Consider the following 20,603-nt stretch of genomic DNA (forward strand, 5'->3'; position numbering starts at 1 on the left):
TGTCCCTCTCTCACAGTCTGTCGGTCATTTTCCCCTCCTCTCTCATACTCACCGATCCCCGGCGCGGCGCTGCACGGCATTCACACTGCTGCGGCGGCTTTTACTATTTTGAAAAAGCCGGCCGCTCATTAAACAATTTCGTATTCCCTACTTTCCCTGCCCACAGGCGCCTATGATTGGTTGCAGTGAGACACGCCCCCACGCTGAGTGACAGGTGTCTCACTGCACCCAATCACAGCAGCCGGTGGGCGGGTCTATACTGTGCAGTGAAATAAATAATTAAATAATTAAAAAAAACGGCGTGCGGTTCCCCCCAATTTTAATACCAGCCAGATACAGCCATACGGCTGAAGGCTGGTATTCTCAGGATGGGGAGCTCCACGTTATGGGGAGCCTCCCAGTCTAACAATATCAGTCAGCAGCCACCCAGAATTGCCGCATACATTATATGCGACAGTTCTGGGACTGTACCCGGCTCTTCCCGATTTGCCTTGGTGCGTTGGCAAATCGGGGTAATAAGGAGTTATTGGCAGCCCATAGCTGCCAATAAGTCCTAGATTAATCATGTCAGGCGTCTCCCCGAGATACCTTCCATGATTAATCTGTAAATTACAGTAAATAAACACACACACCCGAAAAAATCCTTTATTAGAAATAAAAAACACAAATTCCCTCATCACCAATTTAATCAGCCCCAAAAAGCCCTCCTTGTCCGGCGTAATCCACGGACCTCCAGCGTCGCTTCTAGCTGTGCTGCATGGAGGTGACAGGAGCAGCAGAAGACACCGCCGCTCCGGTCACCTCCACGCAGCAAATGAAGACAGCCGCGTGATCGGCTGAGCTGTCACAGAGGTTACCCGCTGTCTCTGGATCCAGCAGAGGATCCAGCGGTGGATGCAGCGGTGGCAGCGGGTAACCTCAGTGACAGCTCAGCTGATCGCGCTACTCACCGCCGCTCCGGTCAGCTCCACGCAGCAACTGAGGTGAGTAGCGCGATCAGCTGAGCTGTCACTGAGGTTACCCGCGGCCACCGCTGCATCCACCGCTGGATCCAGTGACAGCGGGTAACCTCAGTGACAGCTCAGACGATCGCGCGGCTGTCTTCATTAGCTGCGTGGAGGTGACAGGAGCTGCGGTGTCTTCTGCTGCTCCTGTCACCTCCATGCAGCTGAGCTGGAAGCAACGCTGGAGGTCCGTGGATTACGCCGGACAAGGAGGGCTTTTTGGGGCTGATTAAATTGGTGATGAGGGAATTTGTTTGTGTTTTTTATTTCTAATAAAGGATTTTTTCGGGTGTGTGTGTTTATTTACTGTAATTTACAGATTAATCATGGAAGGAATCTCGGGGAGACGCCTGACATGATTAATCTAGGACTTATTGGCAGCTATGGGCTGCCAATAACTCCTTATTACCCCGATTTGCCAACGCACCAGGGTAAATCGGGAAGAGCCGGGTACAGTCCCAGAACTGTCGCATATAATGTATGTGGCAATTCTGGGCGGCTGCTGACTGATATTGTTAGGCTGGGGGGCTCCCCATAACATGGCGCTCCCCATCCTGAGAATACCAGCCTTCAGCCGTATGGCTTTATCTGGCTGGTATTAAATTTGGGGGGAACCGCACGCTGGTTTTTTTAATTATTTATTTATTTATTTCTATATTCCATAGTGACACGCCCACCGGCTGCTGTGATTGGGTGCAGTGAGACACCTGTCACTCAGCGTGGGGGCGTGTCTCACTGCAACCAATCATAGGCGCCTGTGGGCGGGGAAAGTAGGGAATACGAAATTGTTTAATGAGCGGCCGGCTTTTTCAAAATAGTAAAAGCCGCCGCAGCAGTGTGAATGCTGTGCAGCGCCGCGCCGGGGATCGGTGAGTATGAGAGAGGAGGGGAAAATGACCGACAGACTGTGAGAGAGGGACAGAGATAGTGATGGACCGACAGAGAGAGAATAGAGACCGAGAGGGAGAGACCGACTGACAGAGAATAGTGATTGACAGATATTGTGACACATCACTCGTTTCCAGTGTTTGACTAGCTAGGTCGTTCTGCAGGTCCGAATCGCTGTTGCGTCGTTGGCCAGGTTTGCCTGTTTGACAGCTCACCAGAGACTCACCAGAGACTTTGTAGCGATCCCGGCCAGGTTGGGATCGCTGGTGGGATCGCTGAAAGTCTCAGTGTGTAAAGGGGCCTTAAAAGGACACTCACCTATGGATCCCTGTATCAGGAATCTTCCTATTTTGCTAACTAAACAACAGCAGGTCTTTCTGACTTATTTATACCCTGTGCATCATTCTTCCCCATTTCCAGAAGAAAGTCCTTTTGTTATTTATTATCTGTTTCCTCTAGTGTTCACTGAGACAATAAAAAGTAAGAAGTGGTATACAAAATAAAAGACTCTCCCAGGAAACTTTGAGGAAAACGGCTTAGTGTTTATTGCTTTTTAACATTAAGTTGTTTACATTGCAGATTTAGTAAAAAAAAAATCTATAATGTATGATTCTGTGTTTTACAGCCCCCTGTAGGAGTCCCAGGTTCACAGCCCCTATTGCCAAATTCCATGGACCCCACACGACCACAAGGTACATTTACCGTTATGTGTGTGCACAGAGTATTGCGTCTTTTACTTTATTGACGGGCCCCACGGGGTCTTGGAAATACTCGTCACCGGGTCAGTGTGGGTCAGGGATGTCACGGGTGGCCCTGCCCGGTTTCGTGACCCTGTCGGTGTTAATAAAAGGGATGGATGATGATGAAGGGATTGGACATGTTGGGAGTAGTTGTCTCATGACGCCACCTGTGGTGTGCGGCCAGGGATTATATACAAGAGAAGGAAAAAGAGGTATACCGTACAGGGATCACCACGCTGTTACGAACCGGCGCCGCCATAGCCGCAAGCAGTCTGCTGCGGTTCCTGTTGCACCCAGGCGCCGGCTGCCGTTCTTGGCTGTGCCTCAGGTCGTCCAGTTGGCTGTTCCTTCCACCACGTCTAAGTGTGGAGAGGCGGCTAGTGCGCATGCGTGCGCCGATTTACCCCAGCCAGAGTCTAAGCCCGGTGTTTTGCCTAGTGAGCATGCTCAGCCTGTTTGTGTTATGTCTGAGACTAAGTCCTCAGTTCCGGCTACTGAGCATGCTCCCACAATTAACCCTAACAGCCTCTTTGCACAGGTACTTGGACTTCGTGCTTTGTCTAAGTTCTGGGATGTGCCTACTGAGCATGCTCAAACTGATAGTCTGCTTTCTAAGCCTGTTGCTCAGGCTACTGAGCATGCTCAGGCACTTAGTGCATCAGAGGCTAGGTCCGGTAAGGACCTCACTGAGCATGTCCATGAGGTGGCAGGCCCTGATAGGGCAGAGGGTGTCAGGTGTCCTGATGACGTGGCAACTCCGGACTGGCTCGCAGAGGCCCGCCGCTATGATCTGGCACCTCACCATTGGTCGTCAGACGATGACTGGTGAAGTGTTTGGGGCGTGGCTGCCATGAGCTCATCAATGATGTGGCGGTTCCGGATAGGTCGCATGTGACGTCACTGATGACATGGCACTCTGCTATTGGACCTTGGTGGTTCCACCCTGGGTTTGGGGCGGACCCAGGTTATAAAAGGGGCTGGAGACAACATGGAGGGGCGCAGTCTTCATTTAGAGTTCTTGGTGGCATAAGCCTTGTTGGAAGCGGAAGGTAGGGCTAGGCGAACGGTGCTTGTCACGCCAAGATTCATGGCTCAGCACATGAGGGTCAGGCCCCGTGCTTCCTTGCTACCGTTCCTGTTGTGCTAGAGCAGTCCAGTGGCGTTAACTGGGCTGCGCCTGCTGCGTCACCTGTTCAGTTGTGCCTCCTACGCACACGGACAGCATACCTGTTGCGTCACCTGTCCGAGAGTGCCCTCTACGCACATGGACAGTGTACCTGCTGCGCCACCTGTCCGGTTGTGCCCTCTACGCGCACGGACAGCGCACCCCAGAACCCCTGTGAAGTTAACAGGGTGTTCCTGGATTGGGTGTGTGAACCCTATTATCCTCCTCGGCTTCCCAGTCAAATGCTACTGGTGTGACTACCTGGTCTGACATGTCCTTTACACACGTGGCCAGTCGAGAGGTGGCCAAAAACGCTAATCGGAGGACCGCTCGGCCTGACGTGTCTTACACACGTGGCCGACAGGGCGCTGTCGCAGCGGTCTTTTCGGTCAACGCTAACTGGTTACCATCCGGCCTGACGTGTTGTTACACACGTGGTCGGAGTAGCGTCCGCTCCACCGAAACGCTAACTGGGTTGTCGTCCGGTCTGACGTGTCCCTACACACGTGACCGGTTCCTTGAGTTATCTCAGAGCCATCCAGCTCTATAGTCTCCGCCTAACCCACAGGGTGCCAGCAGCTCCATTACCATCTGGAGCACGGTGGGCCCCCACTGGCGATTGGGATATATACCCCTGGTCCTAATCTGCCGGTCCCCCCGTAACACACGCAAATTAGAAAAGTGAAAAAACTTAATTTGTATATACAAGGTGGACAAATCCTGGCTCATAGAGGGACAGGAGCGCATGTTGGACAACATAAAATCAATTAAAAAGCCAAAAAGGCATCAGTCCCCAACAGACCTGCCTCTAGAAAGGATTTCACAATACATATATGTAGGTACAAAAATGAAACACTCCTTTCTAAATATAGTGGTTATCACGTTCCCTCTCTCTCCCCCTATTGTGTAATCACATACCCTTCCTCTCCTTCTATTGGACAAGACAGGTAAATCTCATTTGTAACAAGAATTAATGCATAGAGAAATGATAAATGAGCTCAGATGGACAAGTGTCCCATATGTTCAGCATCCAATAATGTCCAATACAGCATACATATCCTATAAACATATGATGAATAAATACTTCATATAGGCATCCAGCTTAGCAAAATACAATAATGTGCAATACAGCATACATGTCCAACTAACATATGATAGATAAATGCCTCATATAGGCATCCCGCTTAGACACGTGTGACAAAAAGAGTGGGGTCAGCTGGTACATGCAGAATAAAATACATGGGTGACCCGGGAATAGTGGTCTTGAATTATATTGTGTTACCCGTACACACAGAAGGGACAATCAATCTCAGACATCAACTTAGTGACACAAGAAGGTATGTATCAGATTAAAGCATACAAGCATAAAGTTGCCACCTAATGGTCCCAAAGGGGGATAATCACTCACAATAGAATAGAGTCACACGCTCCACAGGGTTAAATCGGATCACCCTGATAAGCAGGTTTAGTCAAAGGGCAAAGCTGCAGTTCTCAGCCAAGAAGTGTATATGTTATAAAATGACTAGGAATATCCTAGCAACTGTGGTTGCAAATGCAATAGATGGAGGAGGGGATCAGGTCCATACTTACAATCAGTAGAACCAGGGGGGATGGGAAGGTATATGTGAGGGGAAGGAGAGATTAGGCCGGTATGTAAACCCCACGTGTATCGCCACTCCTTGTGTGGCTTCCTCAGGGGAAAGAATATGTGCGGCCAGGGATTAGCCGCCGCTGCTGGTGCTGTTCCCTGGGGCGGATGGTGTCGCAGCTTGGATGGTTCGGCTCCCCACAGGTAGAGCCAAGCCCCAGGGGAGGATGATGGTGGTGGTAGTGGCCGTTGGCGCCAAAGCGCTGGGAGACGGCACCAGCAAGGATGGGCTGACACAGTGGTTGCAGTTCAAATTCTTTACTCACTGTATGATAGCCGCCCACGGAGTGCCGGTTTCTGCCCTGATGGGCCCTAGCTGATCCCGGGTAAGTCAGAGATCACCACCAGTGTCAGAGTGTGTTCTTTCCTCCAGGGTTGCCCTTCAATGAAGTGAAGAACCGGGGCTGAACTTCCTGCTCCAAGCCTCAGGCTCTGAGAAGAAGAAGTTGAAGAAGGTGGTGTTGTGTTGCCAGAACTGTAGTCCCGACTTGACTGAAGATTGTGTTAAGGTTGCCCCTACTTTTACCCCAAGTGGTGCCTAACTCCCAGGTGGTTGTCCTAGTGATTCAGTACCCAGTGGCGACTGAAGCCTGAGGGGCACCACATTATTACCTGTCCAGATAGACATAGCCAGTTATAGTTACCTTTTCTGTTAACCCCTTCTCGATGGAGCGATTTTTCATTTTTTCCATGAGCTATGACTTTTTCATTTTTTTTCTGTAGTCTTTTCTAGTAACTCAAATAAATGAATGTTGCTATTAAACAGGAACAAAATTCCAAGTACAGTGAAATAGTGAAAAAAAATCCTCCACGTCTTTTTGTTTTCATGGTATTCATGGTTTGGTAAAAAATGACTTGAGAACATGATTCTCCCGGTCAGTACGATGATGAACATGCCAAACTTTTATAGTTTTCATCCTATTTTATGTACAGTGGTGAAAAAAAATGTGGAAGCAAATAATAAAAATTCTTGTGTCACTATTTTCCGCGACCTATAACGTTTTTATTTTTGGGTCGATGGAGCTGTTTGAGGGCTTATTTTGTTGCAGGGCGAGCTGACATTTCGATTGATACCATTTTGGGTTAGACACAATATTTTCATTGCTTCTTATTGCATGACAACCCAAAAAAAGCGCAAGTGTGTCATAGTGAATCAGATCGATACTACATTTCTAATTGGAGGTATTTCCTAATATTATTACACCTACTACATAATGAGATAGGATCTTGGATATGTTAATACCCTTTAAATACATGTATGTAGTGAAACTAGAAGCCATGAAATAACAGAGTCAGCACACGCAGGGGTGGACACTGACAGCTTGGGGTGCCCCTGTGCAAGAAATTGTGCTTGCCCCCCCCCCTCCCTTCTTCTATGGCGACAAAACTGCAGATTTTATATATATGTCGCGGGCGGGGGTGCAGGCCACGGCCAGTGGGGAGCTACTCGAGACGTTCGGAACCGGGATTGTGGCTGTGGCTCGAGTGGCAGCCGGATCCGGGGCTCGTGCAGCAGCCCGTCGCCCACAACGTAATAAAGGGGGGTATTTACAGGGGAAGAGTTTGTCAGAGTCGCCACCCGTGGGTTGCAGTGATAGTTTGGTGACACTGCCTCTGCCTTGGTATGGGGGCACCCGGGGCTGATGGAGTGGGGCAGCAGGATGGTATCCCCTCCACGGGTAGGGGAGGTGTTGTCTCGGGGCCCAAGTGTAGGGTGCAGTGCAGTGCTGGGGCGCTGTCTGCAGGCTGGACTGGATGACACCGGTGTACTCACTGTTGTTGAATAAACTACACAAAGTCCAAGTAGTAAACCAAGCGCCGGATACCGGTAGCCTCCGGAGGGGTGTGCTCGGGTCCCGCACACCGGTTGACAGGACATGGGCCCTTCCTCCTGCACTTCAGTGTTTTGTCTTGTGTGTTGACTAGTCCGCATGAAACTGGAAAAGTTCGCTCCCGGTGTCTTTGCTGTGGGAGCTGTTGCCTGCAAGAACTGACCCTTGGGATTTCTTGTAGTCTGGTAGTCTGGGAGCTACAACCCCCGACCACAACTTCACTCCTCTCACTTCCACTGTCTACTCAGTTCTCTCTCCTCCACTCTACTGACGTGTCCCCTCCCCCTGACACCTCAGAACCCCTAAGTGGGGCGTCACCATCTGCCTGGCCCCGCGCACTGGTCCCTATTGTCCTTTGGGGGGGGGGTGACTAGGCTTTGTGGCTGGTGTTTGTACCTGTGTGTGGGTTGTGTTGGTAGGACAAGAAGGAGAGAGTCCTGCATCTGAAAGATGGATGCAGTCTCCTGTGACACCCTGACTTTTTCAGGGCGTCACACATTTTATATATATATATATATATATAATATATATATATACATAAAATAAACGAGACTGTTGGTCATATATATATATATATACGGTATATATGCCCAACAGTCCCGTTTATTTTATATATATATATATATATATATATTTATATATATATATATATATATATATATATGCCCAACAGTCTCGTTTAGTACGTTGAGTACGGCCCCACTATACAGCCTAGCGCTGCAGTGCCCAACAGTCTTGTTTATTTTTTATATATATATATATATATATATATATATATATACATATATACAACCTGATTTTTTTCAGGGCGTCACATATATTTATAAATATATATATATATAAATATATATATATATATATATATATATATATATATATATATGTATATGTATATATTATATATGTCCAACAGTCTCGTTTATTTTTTATATATATATATATATATATATATATATATATATATATATATATATATATATATATATATATATATATATATATATGTATGTGACGCCCTGAAAAAAATCAGGTTGTATGTATGTATATATATATATATATATATATATATATATGTATGTATATATATATATATATATATATATATATATATAAAAATAAACAAGACTGTTGGGCACTGCAGCACTAGGCTGTATAGTGGGGCCGTACTCACGGAGTTCAGCGATCAGCTGTTCAGGACTTTTTTAGCCATTTCAGGTGGTGCTCTGCTGGCAGCGTGGTCAAGATAAAGGTAGTCCAAATGAAGAAAGAAAGCGGCAGCTCACACTGGAGAATAGCGGAATTTATTCTGTAAGTACAGACATCACAAGAGGGTGGAGAGGGGGAGTGCGGGGGGCGGAAGACGGACAACAGCCGTTCCGCGCTGTGGCTAACGCTTTAACTACACCCCCCCATATACTACATCACTACCCCCCCATATACTACTCCTGTAATATACTACATCACTACACCCCCCCATATACTACACCTGTAATATACCACATCACTACACCTCTAATATTAGTCACCACTCACCTCTCCCTCCTTATTTGTCCCCTCCTCATGCCTCTCCGTACAGGCCCCCACCGCTGCCTCTTCTCCTGTATGGGCCCCCCGCTGCTGCTTTTTTCTGTACAGGCCCCCCATCTCTGCTTCTCTCCATACGGACCCCCGTTGTTGCTTCTCTCTTTACGGACCCCAGCTGTGCTGCTTCTTCACCTGCCGGGAACCTTTCATATAAACTCGTGCACCATACTGACGACATCAGGGCGTGGGCGGAGAACAGAGGATGGATTCCTGCGCTCCGCTGCCTACACTGTGCAGAGCTGCAGGATCCCTCCCTGCCCGGCATACTGCGTGTGATGAGGGCGATCTGGCCAGGAACCATAAGAGCCTGGAGCTCCGGACAACAGGTCAGATTGCCCTCATTATTAATTGGCCAGCAAGGGCCCCCTGAACGTCCAGGCCCCTGTGCAACTTCACCGGCTGCACTGGCGATATGTCCACCACTGAGCACATGTATAAAGGCCACACCGAATTACATATGACAAATGGTTGACAATATGCTAAACCAGCCTGTCATCCAGGCTTATAAATGCAGCACACTAATCAGGGTGATAGTCTTCTGTATCTGATGGTTACAAACAGGTATCACATAACCGTTCTTACTAGCGACGCTATCATGAATGGGAATAAAACGGTGTCTGACCTCTGTACCTCCGTCATGAGAAAAATGAGCCCCTTCTTCTCACAATGTACTATTACAGAGAAGGGAGTTGGAAAGGGATAAAGAAAACAATGCTGATAAATGTGTTCAGCCACTAGAACCTGTGCGCTGCAAACAAATCTCAGTAATAAAATATCAAATTTAAAGGGGTGGACCAGCCCCTGAAACGAGTCTCATTGATGGTGCCTGCTTTCAGGAAGGGAACAGAGACTGTGGCTATGACAGCTGCTTTTTCCTACTGATGACGTTTAGTATGAGTATCCTAGCATGCACTGGGATTCTCAAATAAAGCGTCATCAGAAAGGAAGTAGGGGGATGCTAGCTGGTGTAGTGAGGGAAGAATAGGAAATCTTTAATGCAGCCATATAAGAAATTAGTTAGATTAGGTCAATAAATAGATATGGATTTAGATGAAAATTTATTTCGTCTGCAGACCACCCCTTTAATACTGAAGGCATCATGGGTGATTTAAACTTGTTTTTTTATTTTTTGGAAATACTTTTTTTTTTTAATTTGTAAAACTTTTTGTTTAACTTTGTGAATCCCCTTTGGGGACTTGAATCTGCAATCGTCCAAACACCTGTTTGTATACAGCAATATAACAATATTGCAATACATAGTAGGTTACAGCAGCATGCAGAGCTTGGCTCCACCTGTTTCTGTAAAAGGCAGATGCTGACTGTGTATTACAGCCGTTATCTGACGACATTGGTGTAGGCTCAGTTTCTGAACTTGCATCAAAATCTGGGACAGACATATCACTTAATAGTAAATTATCTGTTGGGAGAGGGTTCAATGGAGTCTGTTGGCAAAAAAATGACTGTTCAATGCAAGCACAGCACTTTATAGGGGACGTAACCATGACAAAAATTGTACTTTTAGTGTCTAGTGTTTGCCAGAAATCATTCTCTATTCAGATATGCTAATACATCCTTAACGGAGCTGAGCAGTATAGTGCACCTTCCCACCTACTTGTTTTTTATCCAACGCCGAATCCTTCATCCTTGAGTTACATTTCTAGCTATGACTAATACAAGGGACTGGAATTGATATGAGCAGTTACTTTGTGCTGATAGTAATATGGTATTTTCATTACAAACTCTTATGCGGGCTTTACACGCTGCGACATCGCTAGCAATTGCTAGTGATGTCGAGCGCGATAACACCCCGCCCCCGTCGTACGGCCAATATGTGGTGATCGCTGCCGTAATGAACATTATCGCTACGGCAGCGTCACACGCACATACCTGCTCTGCGACACGGCAGCTGTACAATAGAAGCGGAGGGGCGGAGATGAGCGGGACATAAACATCCCGCCCACCTCCTTCCTTCCTCATTGCCGGTGGAGGCAGGTAGATGTTCGTCTCTCCTGTGGTGTCACACACAGCGATGTGTGCTGCCACAGGAACGACAAACAACATTGCTAAAAAGCAGAAAACGATTTTTTGTTTCAGGACGACCTCTCCGCGGCAAATGATTTTGCCCTCTTTTGCGATCGTTTCAGAGCGCTCTTAAGTGTTACACACTGCAATATCGTTAATGACGCCGGATGTGCGTTACAAACACCGTGACCCCGACGACAATTCATTAACGATATCAAAGCGTGTAAAGCCCCCTTATGACTCCGATTGATCAAGACTGGCATTGTTCAGCAACTGGAGTTTTAGATTTCTGGTGCAAGGTACCCCACAGATCATGAATTAGAAGAGCACGTGGTGCCACGTCACGTCTTACCCCATGTCCAACCATTTGTTGGAACTGGCCAAGACTGACATGAAAATGCCTTGTGTTTTACTCCAGATCTCTGCTATAAACACTATACCAAGTATGTTCTGGTATAAACACTGGATGAATACAGTAGAAGCCTTGGTTTTAGATTTACTATGAATTATTGTATTGCTTCATTTGTGTTATGAAGCATTTATAACATAGTAGCCTGTTTTTTGTATCGTTTTGTGTATTTTGCGCCTTGTTTTCTTGTTTGCACCCAATTTATTATTCTATCATTGCCATTTTTAAGTCTGTTTTACATGTACTCGCTAGATTTGGCGCCAAACTTCTCCAGACCCCCTGGTGTATTGTTATCCTTGTTTTTAAAAGTCATATTTTTTGTGGATTTTTTTGCTGTATAATGACAGGAAAGAAGACCTTTGACTTTATACCTAACTCACAAACCACGTGCATATTTTTCATGAATTTGGTGTAATAAAGATCAGCAAATACCTCAGGCAAAAAATCGTAAATGAGGAATAGAGGCCAATGTTGTATAAAAATCAATACGGTTTGATACTAATACAGTAACATCTAACATTGCTTTTACATTGCAGCTCCGACAAGCAATTAATCTGCGTTGTTATTTCTCGGTGCTTTCTTCTGCTCGGCCTGAAGTGAATGCCACCCTTAGTGTGCCATTGCCAAGCTTTGCACCTTTCCTTTGAATTAAGTAGTCACAAATGTTGATTTTGATGGATTTTTTAATAGTCACTTTTACAGAGCAACCACTAGTCCCACATCCATTAATAAAAATATTTTATAAAGATCTGATCTGGACAGAATCCCTGAGGCCTGGGGTCACTAATACAGACATATAACACAGATAATTGGCAGTATTAGTAATAGTAGCACTAGTAACAGTGGTTTTGAGTAGAAAACAGTTGCAAGTCAATTGTAAGAAAATGTTCCTTTATTTGTCCTTGCTATAGTTCTTGCAGTGCAGTAAAAGTAAACCTTGCTGCCACACCATGGCCGCTTTTGCTCGTTGATATTCATATCATCCTCCATCCCCCTTATCTATAGGTCAAGGTGTCAGCAAACAGAGCCTTGCAACTGGCGTCCTGAGAATTTGGCAATCAGATTTAATGAATGGGCGAATAGTGTCCATAATAATAATAATAATAATAATAATAATAAAAAAAAAAGGGTTCTATCTATCTATTGACACACATATATGTATATTCTGTTATACATGTTATACATACATATTATACATAGAATTTAAATATAAATGAACATGTACACAAAAGGCCTTTTTCTCTCAATTATTGTTCACAAATGTGTCTAAACCTGTGTTAATGAACATGTCTTCTTTGCTGAGATAATCCATCCACCTCACTCGTATGGCATATCAAGATGCTGATAGACAGCATTATTATTGCACAGGTGTGCCTTTGGCTGGCCACAAATAAAAGGCCAATAAAAGTCCGGGGGCTAGGGCACCATTTGCCAGTCTGCCATCATCTGCCCTGAACAGTGAAAACCGTGATTCATTCGTGAAGATGACACCTCTCCAATGTGCCTGACACTATTGAATGTGAACATTAGCCCACTCAAGTCAGTTACGACGATGAACTGCAGTCAGGGAAGACCCCAATGAGGATGACTAGTATGCAGAGGAGCTTCCCTGAGAGGGTTTGTGACAGTTTGTGCAGAAATTCTTTGGTTGTGAAACCAATTGTTGCAGCAGCTGTCAAAATGTTTGGTCTCAGATAATGTTGGAGGTGAAGATGCTGGATGTTGAGATCCTGGCCTAGTGTGGTTACCCATTGTCTGCGGTTGCGAGGCCGGTTGTAAGTATTTCCAATTTCTCTGATACGCATTTGAAGACAGCTTATGGTAGAGAAATGAATATTCAATTCACGGGAAACAGCTCTGGTGGACATTCCTGCAGTCAGCATGCCAATTGCACCTCAAAACTTGAGACATCTGTAGCATTGTGCTAAGTGAAAAAAATGCACATTTTAGAGTGGCCTTTCGCCGAAGCCAGCCTAAGGCACACCTGTGCAGTCATCCTGCTGTCTAATCAGCATCTTGAAATTTTCAGAATTATTTTTTTTAGTTACTTATACACAACTATATTTTTGTAATATATTTATGGGCCTAAAGTATTCAAATTATTTCTAGAATCCCAAAAACATGTATATTTTTTCTTGTGAAACGCCTTCCATTTTCCTTTAAACTAGTAACCTTCTATCATCGTATATTCCGATGAACTAAAAAAAACAATTTTCTGTATTTCTACTAGTTGTGTATGATATGTATAGAGTATGAATATAGTGTGTGTGTGTGTGCTGTTGACTACCTATGTTGCCATGTAATGGCATGGCACTTCGACATCCTATAAAAAAATGTGACCAGTGACAATGCTGTAATGTTCTGCTCTGCATTACGATTCATATTGCCTATCTCACCAATGGCTCATTAGTTCTGGGCACATAAAAGGACAAAGTGCAGAAATAATTATGGTGTCACCAAGATTAGGGCTGCATTTTACAGCAGCCTTTCAAAGCAGAATAGGCTGCTTCTTGAGCACTCCCCAGACAGGCCTTCTCTGCCATTAAGGAGTACTTGTATAGTGTATCCTAAGTACATGAATTAGAATCGCTGAACGCTGCTTTAACACCATATGGTGACTTTAACTTTGCTTGGGAAAAGGTAGCAGGAGGAGCAGAGGGACGATGCTAGGCGTCCCATTACCTCTCCTTTGAGGCGCTGCTCAGCAGCTGGCACCAGCAATGGAAATTCACTGCCGTTTAGACCACATAATGTGCCCTTTTCTACCTGCTGTAATGCCTTTAACAACTTCTGAGGTTTGGCCAGCTTCCACGTTAAGAGTAAGTATTATGAGTACACTACTAGGAGCATGAGAAGGGTCTCACTTACATATGTTGTAGTTCTAGGGGTTTTGTCTGAGAGTCACATCTTAGATTCATTCATCCCATCACCATAATCGATGGAGAAAAAGGCTGCTATCCCAGGCGTATGTGTAGCACCCCAGGGTTCGGTGGAAAATACTTGTCACTGGGCCGGTGATTGTCAGGGGGCCCTACCCGGTTTCGTGACCCCGAGATGTACACGGAGGGAGAGGGGAGATAAGGATGATGGTGGAGGTTGATTTCGCGACGTCACCTGCAGTATGCGGCCAGGAAATTAGCCGCCGCTGCTGTTGCTGTCCTCCAGGGCGGATGGTAGTAGCAGCTAAGGTGTTTCTGCTCCCCACAGGTGGAGCGGGCCCTAGGGAGGATGATGAGGGGAGTAGTGATGGCGGGTGCCGAGACGCGAGGCGGCGGTGCCGGGAATGACAGGCGGACACAGTCTCTGTGGGTTCCAGGTGTTTTACTCACAGTCCCTTAAGTAACCCGGTTGCCGCTCCCGAAGCACTGGTCAATGCTGTTATGGGCCACAGCCGATCCGGAGCAGTTCGAGGTCACCACCGGTGTTCCCACTGTGAGTCCTTTCTGGTCAGGGTCCCTCCAATCCTGGTGTAAGTCGAATGTGGAATGGGTCGCGGGTGTTTCCAGCACTCACTGCAGACCCTGGAATCTCGTGTAGCTGTAGAGAACCCGGGCTGAGCTGGATGCTCCAAACCACGGGCCCTATGGCACTCCCAGAAGTTTGAAGTAGAAAAGAGAGTGGACCGAGGACCCCAAGTGCATCTTACCCCAAGCTGTGCCCAGGGCTAACTAACCATGTATGAAGATGCTCCTTCCCTTTTCCCCAAGTGGTGCCTGCCCCTCAGGTGGCTGTCTTAGTCACCAGGAAAGTCCCATGCTTCGTGATGGCCACCCCCCTTTCTACCCCAGGTCATCCCCCCAGTGGGAAGGCACCTAACTGTTTGTGGTGTGTGAATGTGAGAAACAGCAGTGATTAACCTCTCCTTACCCAGAATGAGTACTACATCTTAAAAGAGAGGCAGTACCCTGTAGCAACTGAAGCCTCAGGGCGCCACATATGCCTAGTTTGCTTGACGTTAGGTAACAACTATATAGTATAATATAGTGTTTTTATGATACCATTATAGCATCTTGAGAGACACTTGATACTCCCTAAGGTCAAAAGAGAGGGTGTTGGTCCATATTCACTAATGTATTCCAGCCCCACTGTTCCTCCATATTCTTGTGATTTCATATGTGCTATGCACAAGGTTTCATGAAGTGCTGTGTATCAGGGTTTTCTCTTATCATATTGCTTCATAGTAACATCCTACAGACATCATTTACCTCTGCTATTTTCCTCATATTGTAGTTGCCCTACTGCCACCATCTCTCTTTCAACTGCCATGGTAACTCACAATTCAGTGACAGCAAATTTATCTTTAATGGCTCAATAACTGAAGCTGATTTAATGGTCTTTTTACACTGGCCAATGAATGTTCTATCTGAGCAAACGATTAATACCGTATTAACCCGAAAATAAGACACTCATTTTTGCCCGGAAAAATACGCTAGGGCTTATTTTTGGGGTAGGGTTTATTTTTGAGGAAACATAGGTTGGGGGCAAGTTAACCCCACCCAAAAAAGGCAGACACCCCCCAGGAAAATCATGCGTACCAGACACCGGACATCTGCATTACTCCCAAGTCCTCCTTCAATAAACAGCGGGATTTCCCAGCAGATACTTGTGTGCTCCACAGCGGTCCTCCCCTGCTTCTGGCCAGCACTCACACACACACACACACACACACACACACACACACAAATGTGCGGTGATACTGTACTGCTTCCGGCTAGCAGGGGGACCTGGGACACTGTGGAACGCATTGAGGACTTGCAGTGGAACGCATTGAGGACCTGTGGTGGAATGTATTGATGCATTCCACTGATAAAGGGGAATTTCGGGTGATGCAATTCAAGTATGCATCCATGTCTTAATCTGTCTGCATTTCAAATCATAAGTCAAATGTCAGGCATGCATGTGATATATCTACAGAGACCAGAGATGACCACGGGTCCGAGTAAAAAAGATGACTGGTTTATTTTAAGGAAGTACAGAAAAATAAAGAAGTAAGTTGGATTGGAGCCAAGAATACATACACTTCTTCTACTGGGTAAACGGCAAAAAGATGTTTCATCATTTTATATTAAGCTAAGTCAGCATGAACGACAAAAGTTCTTGAAGTTCGCCACTACAGGATGTATATCGGGTAACCGTCGTGATTAGGGAGGAACTTCCGCTGTCAGTCGCTGCTCAAAGGCAGCGCGCTGACCAATAAGAGGTAAGCGGCTCATGCATTTGACGTCAGCGTGCTGGCAGCGGAAGATCCTCCATCGTCGTGATGGTTACCCGATGCACATCCTGTACCAGCGAACTACAAGAACCAGGAGGTCGGCGAGGGAGCGGAAGGTAAGGTGAGCATAATATGTGTGTTTCTGCGTGTTTGTGCGTATTTGTGTGTGTTTGTTTGTGTTTGTGCGTGCGTAGAATGGTACAATAAGGGACCAGGATGGGACATTGAACAATTTGTGGAACGAATTGTCTGCATTGCAATGATATATATATATATATATACACACACACATATAGACTAAGCTAACATTAAATTAAACAGAAGTACACGTTATACTTTGTTAATGTGGTAAATGACTATTCTAGCTTCAAACGTCTGGTTTGTAATGCAATATCTACATAAGTGTATAGAGGCCCATTTCCAACAGCCACCACTCCAGTGTTCAAAGTACATTATGTTTGCTATCTGTGTTAGAAGGCTAATGGATGTTTAGAAATCCCTTGAAAACCCTTGTGCAAGTATGTTCGCACAGCTGAAAATAGTTTTGCTGATTAGAGAAGATATAAAACTGACCTTCCTTTGAGCTACTTGAAAATCTGCAGCATTACATTTGTTGGTTCCATTAAACTCTCAAAATAGCCAGAAAAAGAGAACTTTCATGTGAAACTTGACAGTCTATTCCTGTTCTTAAAAATGAAGGATATTCCAACTGAGAACTTGCCAAGAAACTGAACATTTCTTACAACGGTGTTTACTACTCCCTTCAGAGGAAAGCACAAACAGGCTCTAACCAGAGTAGAAAGAGAAGTGGGAGGCCTCGCTGCACAACTGAGCAACAAGACAAGTACATTAGAGTCTCTAGTTTGAGAAATCGATGCCTCACAGGTCCTACACTGGCAGCTTCATTAAATAGTACCCACAAAATGCCAGTGTCAATGTCTACAGTGAAGAAGCAACTTGAATTAACGTTTTTATTTATATCATTTTGGGTAGATGTGTTGTTTGATTGCCTATTATTACATTTTAATGCAATGTTGCAGCAATCAAAAAAACATAATTCTGGCATTTTCATTATTTTTCTAGCTCACTTTACTGATCAGATTAATTGATTTTATATTTTAATAGGGCATTTCTAAACCCAGCAATACCAAATATGGGTATTTTTTTTTTTATTTATTTACTTTAATTTCAATGGGGCAAAAGGGGGGATGATTTTGAACTTTGTTTTTTTTTTACATTGTTATTGATTTTACCAGTCCCCTTAGGGGATTTTATGCCTCAGCAAGGCTTTGATCAGCAGAAATGCTGTTTATTTGTGAATGACGGCCGTTGATTTGAAAGTACTTGGTCAGCCTAAAGAAGCCCTCCCATGAAGTTTTTTTTCAATGAAATGTGTGTATATGTGCATGTAATGCAGTGTGAGTGTATTAATATCCTCACCTAATGCTGCTCTCTCCAGTGTCCAGCACAGTCATCACTCTTTAGACTATCTGGATCATTCTATAAGATGAAAGTCACAATGTAATTCTCTGGAGTCTCTTTCGCCTAAGGCTCCATAGACTTACATTGCAAAAGCCACTTCTGGGTCATACATAGCGTGGAGTTACCTAGAGAGTCTGCAGAATGGTGACGTCACTCAGAAGACGAGCAGAATGGTGCTGGATCCCAGAGAAAGTGGCTGTAGGTGAGTATATTAACATACTGATACTACATTACATGTACATATACACAGATTTAATGAAAAAACTTTTTAAGCTTTTCTTCAAAATATATTACTACCAAAAAACTTACACTGTAGCCAGGAATATGCTTTGTTCCTTACAGCGATTTAAAGCAACTAAGGAGCTAGAGTCCTCATAAAAAACAATACTTTCTATGCTATCTATGACATATACTTAGGGGTATACTTCTATGAAAGCATTCCTTCTGTGAGAGAACTGTGCTCTAGCATACATGGTATAAGATTACATACTAAAGAGCTATATACAGTAGCCTTTGCACACAGTCACTCTGTGCACATACGTTGGTCAATGTGCATGACAGAAAATGGCTACTCCTGGATTTTTGAGCCTCATATGGTTACTAAGTCCAGGTTCACATGTTGCATATTTGGTCCAAATTTTACACTCCAATTTCTAAACTGAAATTTAAGCATTGCCAAATCTTCAAGAAAAGCTGGAAAAGGATAGGTGCAATAGGGCCTTATCCAAGATCCACAGATACTGAGTATTACAGTGATGTGCTCACCTTCTGTAATGCAGATCACAATATGATGTTCTTGAAGTATTAGGAGACCAGCTGCTGCAGAGATTGAAGAAAAGAACAAAGAAGTGTGTTTTTTCTGCATTACTGATTACATGCCAGGAAGGATGCAATAAATTGGTGGTTGAATTGCCATTTTTATTACTATAAATGCACTTCGAAGTCGTCTGAATTCTTCTTGGGGTACTGCCTCTTTTTCTGTGATGAGCTTTATTGTAACCGTCAATTGATTTTTCACTGACACACCAAATGTCCTCTTCTTTTCTTTGGCACCCTTGCTTGAATGTGTTTTGTATTTAAGTTCTTGACAATGTGATTTGGTTTTTACTGTGGATATATCCAGAGGAAGAAGTCGCTCGACTTAGAAACACGTTGATATTAATACAAACTGCAGTTCATATACCAATTTATCATATCCTTCCTTTGCGTGTTATCAGAAGTGCAGAAGAACCACATTAGTCTCCCTTCTTTGTTTTTTTCAAATCTTAAAGAAGCACTCCTACTAACTTTTTTACTGATTAAATGTGTGTATATGTGCAATTACTATAGTCTGAGTGTGTTAATATACTTACCTACCGCTGCTTTTTCTGGTGTCCAGCGCTGGTCTTCTCCTCTTCTCAGTGGTGTCACCACAAATGAGACCTTCCGGCTCATTTTACACTCTGTGTTACCCAGATGTCTCATTTACTATGAAATCCTATGGAGTCTTGACTTCACGCTACATAGACTTGCATTTTATGAGTCAAATCCGGGTTACACAGAGCACAGCATGAGCTGGAGGAGTTTGCAGAGGGAGTGGGGTCACTGAGCAAAGGAGAAGACCGGCACTGGACACCGGAGAGGAATGGTAGGTGAGTATATTATTACACTCGCACTACATTACATGCATATATTCACGCTTAATCAATAAAAATGTTTATGGGAGTGCTTCTTTAAGTTTGCACCTATATGCTGCACTATTCAAGTATTTATTGTTGCAGAATCAGAACAAAAAAAGCAACAAAAATATAAAGACAGCCATTTAACCTTTGGATATAAGGTACCATTTGATATGAATGGGTAAAATCCACATGCTGCAAAAAGAAATAGCTACAACGCCCCACCCCTCCAATTTAACAACAAAAAAGCAGACAAAAATGACATCATAGTAAAACTCATCCTTTTCCATTTTGTATTCAAATAACATGTACTAGATTATTTCATGACAAATAAACAAAATGATTGACTACCAGAATATCTATGGCCATATATATTATTGATTTCATAGCTAATAGAATACTGTTACATAATGGAAGAGTTGCGACTGCACAAAGAACTAAACAACTGCCCAAAGCTAGGAGGAGATGGTGCTATTTTTGTATCTTCCATCCTGTTCCATTATTATATGCAGTTTATAGATGTATAGTTTTGGGCTGATTCCATTTTATTTCCCTTTGGGTTTACATTTTCCATCTAAATGTGATACTAGGTTCAAATCTCCGTAAGCTACGGTCTACCTTCACCTACTCTGAATTGTAAAGCGCTGCGGAATATGTTGGCGCTATAGAAATAAAACTTTATTAATACTGTGTATAGGCTTGTTAAAGTCTGTCTCAAAGCCATTTGGCAAAGGCATACTGTCATAATGTTGTAAAAGAGGACTAGTGCATTAAAATGTGGCCCAAAATTTGGGAATAAAATAAGAAATGGCACTCAACATCTGGCCTCTGTTCAGAATGGACCCCATGGTGTGAACAGGTAATTGAACTGGTGTATCTGATGTAAAGCAGACACAAAGCCTGGGCTCTGTGTATACAGAGTGTGAGAAGGGACATTTCTGTCACATTAATAGATAACT

At 44.4% G+C, this 20,603-nt stretch overlaps 1 protein-coding gene across 1 annotated transcript in view; it reads left to right on the forward strand.

The window, feature by feature from the left end:
- The window catches only part of SSBP4 (single stranded DNA binding protein 4), a 634,733-nt gene that overhangs the window by 585,095 nt on the left and 29,035 nt on the right, over positions 1–20,603 (forward strand). Inside the window, exon 8 of the mRNA XM_075352595.1 lies at positions 2,518–2,584. Coding sequence (XP_075208710.1) covers positions 2,518–2,584 — 67 coding nt within the window. The remainder of the gene's footprint in view (positions 1–2,517; positions 2,585–20,603) is intronic.

The sequence above is a fragment of the Anomaloglossus baeobatrachus genome, chromosome 1, assembly GCF_048569485.1.
Source record: "Anomaloglossus baeobatrachus isolate aAnoBae1 chromosome 1, aAnoBae1.hap1, whole genome shotgun sequence".
NCBI lineage: Eukaryota > Metazoa > Chordata > Amphibia > Anura > Aromobatidae > Anomaloglossus > Anomaloglossus baeobatrachus.